This window comes from Centruroides vittatus, unplaced genomic scaffold, assembly GCF_030686945.1.
Source record: "Centruroides vittatus isolate TY-2023 unplaced genomic scaffold, ASM3068694v2 scaffold_1782, whole genome shotgun sequence".
NCBI lineage: Eukaryota > Metazoa > Arthropoda > Arachnida > Scorpiones > Buthidae > Centruroides > Centruroides vittatus.
In genome coordinates this window covers 150,259-162,451 of record NW_027122685.1, presented here as the reverse complement: position 1 = coordinate 162,451, position 12,193 = coordinate 150,259, and the positions used below count along the sequence as shown (strand labels likewise).

At 35.2% G+C, this 12,193-nt stretch overlaps 1 protein-coding gene across 1 annotated transcript in view; it reads left to right on the top strand.

The window, feature by feature from the left end:
• The window catches only part of LOC136987413 (uncharacterized), a 272,592-nt gene that overhangs the window by 132,859 nt on the left and 127,540 nt on the right, over positions 1 to 12,193 (top strand). Inside the window, 2 exon segments of the mRNA XM_067285148.1 lie at positions 9,725 to 9,870; positions 9,950 to 10,189. Coding sequence (XP_067141249.1) covers positions 9,725 to 9,870; positions 9,950 to 10,189 — 386 coding nt within the window.

The window sequence follows — 12,193 nt, the reverse complement described above, 5'->3', positions numbered from 1 at the left end:
CATACTAATGGACTGTATCAGATATGAATTACCAAGACATAATTTAATGCTGATATGCAATAAAGAAGGATATCAATGGCCAGTACGAAAACGAATCTTGATCAATAATGAGCATATCTACTATCATTTTAATGAATTTATTAAAATAAGCTATAAAAATAGAATATAGAAAAAAATATAGAAAAAAAAATATATATTCACATAAGTAAATAACAGTTAGCTAATTTATGCTGGGAAACCTCTATAATCGAAATTATCTCGATAAAAACTAGCTCTTCCTAAGGGATGAATACAGTCTGTGAATGTTTCTGTTGTAGCAGTTAGGGTAGTACAAATTGGTAACAGGTCTTTAGTGTTCACATTCAATGCTGAGTTTAGGACATTCCATTTCACCTCCATCCTCTTTATAAGTTAATTCTCAGTGCTTTCCTTGGGATTGCTGAACTCTATATATAAAATAGGTCCAAAAGTTCGGTGAAATACATAAAATCTGCAATGGGACTTTCACCTCTCTACCGTAACACATAGGTGATTTCTACACTAATTCAAATTGCCTAGGATACTTTCCGCAAATGTACATAACTAAATCATTTGAACGACATAAATGCCAAATTGTTCACCTCTTCAACATCAATAGTATGAGACGGTGCTAATATATTTCATAGCAGACTTTAGACTATAGTGATATACTCTGCACTGCTCACTTAAGTAAATTAAATCATCAAAACCACCTGCACCACATAGGTGCCTTATCTAACATATTCCTATCAACTATTGGAATAGTTTGTGAAATAAACTTTCGTAGCCGACCATAGATTATAGTGATACACCCTCCACTGTATTATAAAGCAATTAATATTATTATTGTTTCTATAACCATAATAACCGACAACTAATATATAATGGAATACATGTAAGAACTCAACCAGTGCGTTCTGAGAAAACGCGCTGAAACAAGAAATGGTTTCATATGAAATACTAACTGCAAACACATTTACAAGATTAACAACGAAGGGAAAATACCAATAAAACTCCATGATAGAATACAATGTCAGCAGAAAGATATAACACAACAACTAGGAGGAATAATCACAGAATACTATGATAGCACACAACGATAAAGACGGGAAACCCCTATCCTCACCAAAGTAAGTATCGAGAACGTGCGACAGAATATGTCAATGGGAACGACAGAATAGTACGATGAGAAAGGATGGAATACAACGAAACGGAGGACAGGAAAACAGCGATAAAACACAACGGGGAGGAAGAAGAAATACACACTAATACCATAGAACAACACAATAAGACATAAGGATCCTCTTAATACCGAAGTGAGTATTGTGCACAATATGTTAGGGGAGTTCATAGGAGCTTAGACAAGGAAAAGACAAACTGTCACTACTCAAAAACTTAACAAACATTCTAACATGAGTGAACTTTCGAACTCATCAACATTATCCGGATACAAATAAATTATAAATTAGATAACAATGTCGGGATAATAATATAGCGGCTACGTCCGCATGTATGTATTTAAACCCTTGCAAAGCAAGATGCGAAGCAAGGTCGTGAATAAAGTTGGAGTACCAACCTCCTGACGAACTGTCAGGAAGGATGGACTGCTCCATTTAAGTCAAGTCCAAATGGCAATTTTAACCTTTTAGCAGTGGGATAGTCAGGTGTGGTGCTATCCCAAGGTAGTGGAGAATATACCTGGAAAATTTTTAAAGTATTTTTTCACATGTTTTTTCTCATTACCATTTCAGAAAAAGATTTTGTAAACAGTTATGTCTAGTAAAGAAAAGTCTTTTTTTATTGTTACATAATTCATTTTTTCTGTGAATTTTTTTTTGCAGTAGTTATTGGCTAGTTTTTGGCAATACCCCCAAAAGAATTTAGTGGATATATAAGTCCCTCACCACAGCCACATGATTGCCCTCAACGTATATATATACGTCCCTCACTGCTGAGTGGTTAAGAATTCAAATAAGCCAAGGGGTGTGATCACAGCTGTTTTTGGAATGTCCTGTTTCAGGTGCCATGGGTATGTGGTGGATTGCCCATACCAGGTCTATTTTAGAAAACATGGATTTGCCTCTTAGTTGGCAATTGAAATCTTGAAGGTGGGGTATCTGATACCGGTCTGGTATAGTAATAGCGTTCAAGGCCTGGTAGTCCCCACAAGGACACCATGAACCATCCTTCTTGGTCCAGCCCTCTACAAGATGTAGAGGGCTAGACCAGCAACTTTTGAAGGGCCTGCATCATTGGCGTAGCCAGGATTTTGTTATGGGAGGGGCACCAGGTTAACTGGGGGGTTGCGCCCACCCGTACCCCTTCCTGGCTACGCCCATGGCCTGCATATTCCCATGTCCATCATTTGTTGGAATTCCAGCTTTGCCTGTACAAGCTTATTGGAGGAAGTCGTCTTGGCTTAGCAGTTACTGGAGCTCCTGTCTTGACAATTGTATCATAGACATTATGGTCACTAACTTGTTGATATGTAGGTTGTTCTTTCAGGAGATTGGGAAACTGCAAGAGAAGCTTAGAATACTTCTGTTGAGGTGATACCATTAGCACAGTTTGCTGATTAGTGATGGTGTTGGTAGTTCCTGAGGTTGATTGGTGAGTGAGATAATCTCTTAAGTACTTGTGCTTTAAATCCACGAGAATGTTGAAGTGACAAAAAGTCTGCTCCTATAATAGGGTGCTGTATGTCTGTTAAGGTAAATGGCCATCAAAACATGCATCAGAGTCCAATATCGAGTTTAAGGAGGCGCTCCCCATATGTAGGTATCATGGAGCCATTAGCTGCATAAAGTTGATGATTGCTGATATGTCATTTTTCTAGAACAGTGGGAGGTAAGACACAGATGTCTGCTCCTAAGTCTACTAGGAATCTGCAGCCAGTGGTAGTATCAAAAATAAATAAGTGATTGGATGTTTTCTCTCTGCTCCTCTGAGTCGTAGAGCAAGTGAGGTTTAGTTGTTTCTCAAGGCTTCCTTGATGACATGTTTAAAAGAACAAGGTGGTGTGCACTTCCTGGCATTAGCTTTGAATTTAAAGTGATACTAACAAACATTATAACCCAGTAGATTAGGACTGGGAGAATGCAGAAGAATGCTGTGCAATGAGAGGACTGGGAGAACACTGTCATACAGCGTTCTCCCAGTCTTCTCATGTTCTCTCTGAGCATGAGAGAGAACATGTTCGTAACTCATGGATTGAAATGGCAAGTTCTGATGCTTCTTTCTCCAAACAAGAGAGCCGATCTGTCTGGTGTGTGGTTGAACCACTGGTGGAACAAATGTCAGAATTAGGACTGGTTATCTCCATAATCTTGTCAGCCATAGCAGCCAAGGTACAGAGATTCTCTTGATTGGCCACTAAAACTGAATGCACATTGTTAGGCAACCTCTGTAGAAAGAGTGTTCTAAGGAACTCGTCCATTACTTGCATACTGGCCAGTGCCCGCATTTCCTAGTAGTGCCAAGGGCTTTTTGTCTTCCAGTTTGATTTTTAGGAGTAAATTTTTTTGCTTTTCTACTTTTGAATTCTTCAAATTCGTTGATTAATTGCGTTTTTAAGTCCGTGTAGGGCATGCTTGTCAATGATTGGGATATTAGATTGGCAACCAATTCGGTTATTTCACAGTCAAGCAATTTTAGTACATGATGATATTTTGTAACCTCTGTTGTGATATTAGAGACAGTAAATTGTGATTCCACCTGTGTAAACCATACTTCAATGTTCTTTCTCCAAAAGGCTGGAATTTTCACCAATACTTGTGCTACCTCGATGGGGTCTTCGCTCTTGATCATGACAGAAATATATAGCTAATAAAAATACAGAATTGGGTAAATAAGTTCTTGTGATCACGTCTGGCTCACCACTTTGGGTTCTTGACCAAATAAACACAGATCTTAAAAGGTAAAATAAATTTATTTTGAGTCAAGTACAAAGACTGTCACAAGTACCATATACTTGGTTAGATTGACTCTAGAGGGAGACAAAAGACTAAATCTAGGGGCACAGTAAGTGTTGCCAGGTTGGTCACGATGTCTTTTGCTTTCAGCAAAAATTTTTAAAAAATATTTATTGACTAATAGTACAAAAAATCTTGTATTCATAAGTATATAAATGAGTTTAATTACATGTAAAGAAAATTTATTATAAAAGTTAATAAAGCTGAAATTCTGAAATAAACTTGTCAACTGCATTCATTTGGACTATCACAGATATGAAGGTTGACGTCTATTGTTAATTGAAACATTTGTCTTATTAAAGATTCTGTTGGAAACAAATATCTTGTTGTTATGTTGTTTGGTTACAGTTTAGTATAATTTCCTATTTGGAATTTTTAATTAAGTTATATTTGTTTATGCACTTTGTATTTTTTTTCAGATTTTATTAATGAAAATTGAAAGGAAATAACTGGAAGAAAATGTCATTTTCTACCAGTTTTTATTAATAAAACATCTGACATATACAACATCTGTTCATTTATAGGTCTACTGAAATAACATTTACATATAATACTGATTAGCGAGGTTGAGGCCAAAGTTTTCAATGCGAAAACGTGTATGTCGGACGTTCAGCGCTGCTTTCCTGTAAGCCTAGAAGTTTGACAGTGGGGTTTGGAATGTCGAGCATGATTCCACTGACATTCCAAAGGACATTGTCAAACTTCTAGGCTTACAGGAAGGCGGCGCTGAACATCCGACATACACGTTTTTGCATTGAAAACTTCGGCCTCAACCTTGCTATTATATGTAATACCTACATAGTAGACCTATAGATGTTATATGTAACACCTACATATAACTTCTGTAGCTGTACTTAAATAAATAGACCTACAGATATTATATAATATTTTTTATATAGTCATATTATACAGACATAAATACAGATATAGGAAGTTGTATAGATTGCACCCTATGGAATTTCGGGACTTTGAGTATACAGTGGAACTCTCTTAATGAGCACCTCGCACAACGAGTATTTTGCATAATGAGCAAAACAAATTGTAACAAAAACGACTTGCTTATTTAACAAGTGATGTTTTGCATAACGAGTGATGAGGAGAGGGAAAGTCCCGATTGTGCGCATGCTTCATCAGTCTGTGTTTAGCACTTGTTCCTCTAGCACAGTGACTCTCAAACTTTTTCAATCCATCTCCCCTTTGTTCCATAAAGTTCCCAATGCCCCCTAACTCATTTTCTCTTGTGTGAGAATGGATTGGAAATATTGGTTAAAGTTTACCTAGGGAACCCCAATGGCGGTGCTTCTGTTAGGTTAGGTTAGATTAGATTAACTATATTTTTAGTAACTTTTTCTTTTTTTTGTTTTGTTCAATAACTACCGTGAATCAATAACTAGTGACATTTAGCACACGGCGGCTCCCCTCCGGGAGATCAGTCGGGAGCACAAACAGTTGGAAGCGTGGCCATAGCACCACCATTGGGGTGCCCTAGGTATACTTTGACAGAAATATTCTTAGGAAAACTTTTCTATGAATCTCACACTTTGTGCTCTTAGGTGAAACTTGCTTAATTCGTACTTGCTTCTAATTCGTACTTCGCTTATATCTCAACTCCGGTAATAGCTATTAGTGCCTTTAGTGACAAAAAAAGTAAATAACAGTCGGCCATATTACCATCTGACAGACAACACACTGTTACGCTGCTTCTGACAAAAATATTGAAAAGGTAAGTTTTTTCAACTTTTTCTGTAATATTTTTGCACATTTCGTAAGAAACTTCTTCAAATTGGATCGTGTATAAGTTTTTTAACTATCTGTGATGTATTGATGCGTATTTTTGTGATTTCACCTGATGTGATGATATACGAGTATTTGTTGTCAAATTTTTTGGAGGCAAATGCAAAACTTGTTCGACTCTTGTGCCTATTTCGTACTCCAGGCAAGTTCTTAAAACGTACTGGTACGATTTAGGAAAACTATTTTAGATGAATGTCACAATAATTACTGATTCGTAAACTGTTATTTTTTTAATAAGTTACTGATTTCAAAAATAACCGCAAAAGTTCAAAACAAATTAAAACCAAATTGTCTTTAATTTTAGAACAACATGTCAAAAAGAAAATATAATTCTTGGAGTAAAGAAAATATGGAAGAAGCGATTAAAAAATATAATGACGGTTTATAAGCTTTCTAAAATTTTGGCTCAAAAAGGGAAACACCAGGTTTGAGCTGTCACTAGTAGCGAACGTGGTATCAACACCACACGCATCTGCTGTATGAATGCTGCTGGAGAATTCGTGCCACCCATGCTCGTATGTAAACGTAAAAGAATGGCTGATGACTTAAAGCGTGGAGGGCCACCGAATACGTTGTACAGTTGTTTAGAAATCGGATGGATTCTGAGTACATTATTTGTCGAATGGCTTAAACATTTTATAAAGTGTCTGAGACTGCAAACATCACAAGACAGTCAAGTTCTTCTCATCTTAGACGGTCATTCGACGCACACGAAGAACATTGATGCCATTTATCTTGCAAGGGACTATGGAATAATCATGCTCTCTCTGCCAGCACATACCACACATAAGTTGCGTTCTTGTTCTTATAGAAAGTCCTTATAAAAAAGAGCTCGAGAATAAAATAGAAGAATTCAAGAACAAAAACGTATCAAAGAATCTTGGTGCAAAGAAAAGTAAAACTAATAAACTATCACAAAAGGAGAATAAAAAAAGAAATAAGAAAAAAATGAAAATAACAGTTGGTACTGTAAATTATGCCAAGAAGACGTAAAAGAAAGTATGATCGAATGCACACGATGTGAGATATAGGTATATGAACTTTGCACAGGAACCAATAAAAAGCAACAGATTACAACTGCAATGACTGTCAAGAATTGGCGAAGACCATCAGCCAAATCTACACACGTATTAATACATTATTGATTAAGATTTTGATTCTTAAGATGCAAACCAATGATAGGATCTCAAAGTACGATTTAAGAATATATCAGTACGATTTAAGATGAATGGTTCTAAATCGTACTTTTTTAGTGTTTTTTAAATTGTTTATGTGAAATCTGGAAGTTAAAAACCTAGAAATTTCTGAATTTTTTCACTCCAGTTATAAACGACTTAATCAACAACATTCCATACCCGGGAAATTGTTGACCCTCGACGGGCAACGATCGCCCCCTAACTGTCAACAAGCCGTTATTCCCTCGGATGCAGGTAGATCATCTTGCACGATGGTTTACAGTTAGCGTCCGAGCTAGTCGTTTATTTTATTCCCGGGAACACCTATGGCCCAAATTGCGATCCGTTATCGATCACGTGATAGGTTTTCCCGTCAAGAAAAACTTATAAAAGACGCTTCCTTTCCCCCCTAAAGGGCTCTTCGATCGTCTCTCCATTACGAAGTGCACTGCGCCGTCGACCGAACCCGAAAGTTCTAAGTTTCTTAAGTTTTTAAGTGCCGTTGTCCAGTCTACGAATTCTAAGGTTCTACGTGCCATCGTCCCATTAACTGATTCTCCGTCATCCCGAAAATCATCGTCACTTCTGAGAGAATATTCGTCTGTTACGGACTTGTTAAGAGGTATGAAAAATATTTGTAAACTCTCTCTCTCCGGACCCCTTTTTGTATATGAGGGTAGAAGTGTAGTTTTGTTCGTTTAGCTTTTAATAAATCTTGTTTTGTTATAAAATGGTGTCTTTCTTGACTGTCGGCTTCGCCTTATCGTCGACCCCATCCTTCCTCCTAATCCACTCGCGTAACGCGTAACACGCCGTCAACATAACAGCCATCCTTGACAAGTGAGTTGCCGGTAAAAGAGGTACGACTCCCTCTTACCTCCCCCGGGATCTCACATATTGGTGTCAATCGAGTGGGGTTTCGACTTATTCGGCACCTCCCCGATCTCACATTTATTTCTCAGAAGTTTATAAGATTTATGCTAAATTTGATTATGGTAGTAATAAAATATTTCTCAAATAAAAGTTACTTAAAATAAAAAATAATTTGTGTTTATTAATTTCGATAATATGATGGTTTTTCCTTAAGGGGTACGAATTAGGCAAGTTTCCCCTACCGTACATTGCCCTCAACATCTGGAAACCATTAAATGCAATGTTTCCTCTTATCTGTTTAACAGAGGAAAGAAACGGCTATCAGTGACTCCAACTTTTGCCTTTGGTCACCGTTCAGTACCCTGCCTCCAGCACCCCCCTAGATTTACTTACCACCCACGAGGGGGTATTATCACCCACTTTGAGAAATGCTGCTCTAGCATCTTACTGTTGCTTGTGATCACACATTTTTCCAAACTTTTTCCAACACATATTACATATAAACACTAATAACCGTAGCCCGTTATATAATAAACACACCAAACGATATGCCAAATTCTTGAGCTATGGAAAGGCTATAATTAAATATTAGAAATTGATTAATTTGACTAGAGGCAAGCAGTTATGCTGCCATCTCGTATTACATTTAATGACCAATTCCAAATTAAATTTTAGAAATGTCTAAATTAAAAATTAATTATCTATAAGTATTAAATTTAATGCGAGATGAAAGCATAACTGCCTACCTCTAGTCAAATTAATTAATTTCTAATATTTAATTATAGCCTTTACATAGCCCAAGAATTTGGCATATTGTTTGGTTGTTTGAGACATATATATATATATATATATATTTTTTTTTTCCAGCAAATCGAATTGGCATTACAGGTTGTTTCATTCTGCGCTAGAAGGAAAGATGAGGATGATTCATGCTTTTTAACAATGTATATTGCATAATTTTCTTTGAATAAACATTATGCATAAAATATTTGAGTATTTTTTTGGCATGGAATGCATTATCGTATTTTACATTAATTTCTATGGAAAAAATTGTTTCGCTTAACAAGCATTTTGCATTACGAGTAAGATTCTGGAACAAATTATGCTCATTAAGCGAGGTTCCGTGTATGTCTGAACTCGGGACTGAGACGAGTCAACGATACCCTACTTTTGGACCAGAGATAAAAAATAAGAAAGTTATCATATTTACGATTTCTTGCCTTTCACAATGCATTTACAACATTTTAGAGTTTTCCACTAGGTGGCGCTGCTTGTAGTTCAGTATATGTTTCCTTTTTTTTTTTTTTGTTCAAGAACTACCATGAATCGATAACTACTGACGTTAAACACTGGGCGGCCTGCCGGCAGCTTCCCTCCAGGAGGAGTCCGTTGGGAGCACAAATAGTCGAACACCACCTAGTGGAAAAATGGCGTAGAATGCATTGTGAAAGGCAAGAAATCGTAAATATGATGACTTTCTTATTTTTCGTCTCCAGTCTAAAAGTAGGGTATTGTTAAACTCGTCTTGGTCCCCCGAGTTCAGACATATACTCATCCCGTATATAAGTTCCAAAATTCCATAGGGTGCAATCTATACAACAGCCCAAATATATTTTTGCATATTGTTTCAAAGATTTTAATTAATTTTTTCAATTATTGATGAATCAAAATACATAGATAAGTTATTTAATTTGTAAATCTTGGAATCACATTAAGACACTTAATTTACTGAGTTTCCTAAAAGAACTAATTAGTTTAGAACAATGCTTGCCTTGTTTTGGACTAATTAGTTCTTAGAGGAAACTCAGAAAAAGTTTAATAGTTTAAGTTACAAATTTTTAAATCTGTTTTTGAATTTCATTCAAATATTAAATTATTTTTCAATTTATTAAGATCAGGATTAGAAATTCAGTTTCATTTTTTTGGAAAAAAAGAAGATTCGGCAGAAGCGAAACGTATAATGGAAGATGCCTATAAAAGTGGAAGAATAGAAAAATTTCATTTGGCATACGATTATTTTCGATTTGAATCGGAACCTCGTACGTAATTTAATAATTTTGCTTTCACTTTTAAACATCTTTATTAAAATATATTTAATTTATATTGAAATTTTATTAGCATTACAAATTCAAGATTTGGAGTCTTCAGAAAGAATACCAGTAATAGAAGGTACTGAGTTTAATTTAGCATGCATTATACAAGGATCAAGTGATATTAAGGTTAAATGGTATAAGGATAACAGACCTATTAATGTCGATACTTTGTATCGTAATATTTGGATGACTCTTGTACCTAAAAATTCAAAGCAACAATATACAGCAATACTAGGATTTGATAAAATTGATATATTAGATTCAGGTTTGTAACGTTTAAATATATTTCTTAAATTTGTTTTAAATATATATATATATATATATATTTAGAATTTTTTGGAACAGGATGAAATTTGTAATTGCTAAATCGTTTATACTTTTTTGTAAAGAAACCTAAAAGATTCTAATTTAAAGATATTCTTTAGTAGTATTTCAAATAATATTAATTTGAAAAGGTAATCAACTTAGAAAATATAAGTTCTGTCATTTGTAATAGAACTTCTTGAAAGAATTCCAAATTCTTTCAGACTGTTTCATTTTCTTTTAATTTAATGATTATTAAAATTAATCTTTCTCGATGACTGTTATAAACAAAACATAACTAAAGTAATTTGATTTGTGTAAACAAACACCTTAATGTTCGCTGAGAAATTTATTAATTTAACTAACGTTTTCGGCTTATTCAATAAGCCATCTTCAGGTTTTTAACTTTCGAACAAAAAACAATATCGTTCTATTAAAAGAATACCATAGTTTGAAAAAATTCAAATCATTAGTAACGGTCAAAAAATAAAACAAAGAGGATGAACATGGTAATAAAAATAAATAAATATACATAAATAAATAAAAATGGTAATATAAATAAATAAGTATACAAAAATATATAAAAACAAAAAAAGAAAAAAAGAAAAAAAAAAAAAAAAAAAGGAAGAACGTGGTAATATAAATAAATATACAATAAAATACAACAAATGTAAGGTAAAAACGTTTTACTCGTGCCCATATATACTACCATCTATCCTAACCAGAAATACTTCCCCATAGAACTCACGTGTCTCTTATAAATTTTTAACTGCATATTTCCAAGCTGAAGGAAGACCTTCTGCGTCCCTTGCGTTAATACATTTATCTCTTAGTTTGCTTCTGTAAATTTCTATCTTTTCAGCCGCTCTTGCCAAAGTTGGGGAGTGTACCTGCTTTATGATTTTCGCCTCATTCCAATGTACTAAGGATCCCTCCGTCTGCCCCATCTGGGCTAATACCGTCGTGTTGGAACCTTTTCTAATATCATATTTATGTTCCTTGATCCTTATTCCTAGGTTTCTAGTAGTAACCCCTACATAATCTTTATTAATACCTAATAGCTGGTTCTCGTAGGGAATCTTATACACACCCGCCTTATCTTCTTTTTTAACTAACCCTTTATCGTTTCTAAGTATTTTATACAAATTCGGAGCTCTTTTCAAGATCACCCTTGTATCCTTAGTTCTTGCTATTTCTTTCATAATCCCTCCCAGATACTTATTGTATGTAAATTTCGTGTATCTGTAAGGCCCGTGCCTGGTGTTCTTATCATTACTGGCCTCAAATTTTCTAATAATTCCCTCAATGACTTTCCTCCTATAACCTAATGTTCCTGCTATCTGTATAATTCTTTCTATCTCTGTATCCCGGTCTATCACATTTTCACAGTATATAAAGGCCCTTCTAACCAATGCTCTAAATGCTGCTAACTTATATTTATAAGGGTCATTAGAGCTTGCAGGGATATATAGTGGGCTATGTGTAGGTTTAATGAAAACGCCGGTGGATATATGCCCTTTGTTAAATATAACATTAATGTCTAAGAAATGTACTATCCTGGAGCTTTTCTGCTCTAGCTTCAGGTTAAGGCCCTCTTCGTTCTCGTTAATTCTATCTACAAAGTTAGCAATTACTCGATTGTTCCTCCATATTATAAAAACGTCGTCTACATATCTCTTGTAGAATACTATATCCCTTTCGAAGCCCCGCAATACCTTTTCTTCTACTTTACTAACCACAAGCTCGCAGAGGAGCCCCGAAATTGGGCTTCCCATCGGTACTCCCCTTTTTTGCTTATATACTTGTTCTTCGTACCCGAAGAAGGATTCGCAACATACTAGGTTAGCCATTTCTATAACCTCATCTCTGTGTTGTGTTAACGTTGGGTTATCTCTGAACAAGAACTCCATAAGTGCTTCTACACAGGACTCAATCTTAATAGACGGGTACAAACTTTCGTAATCTA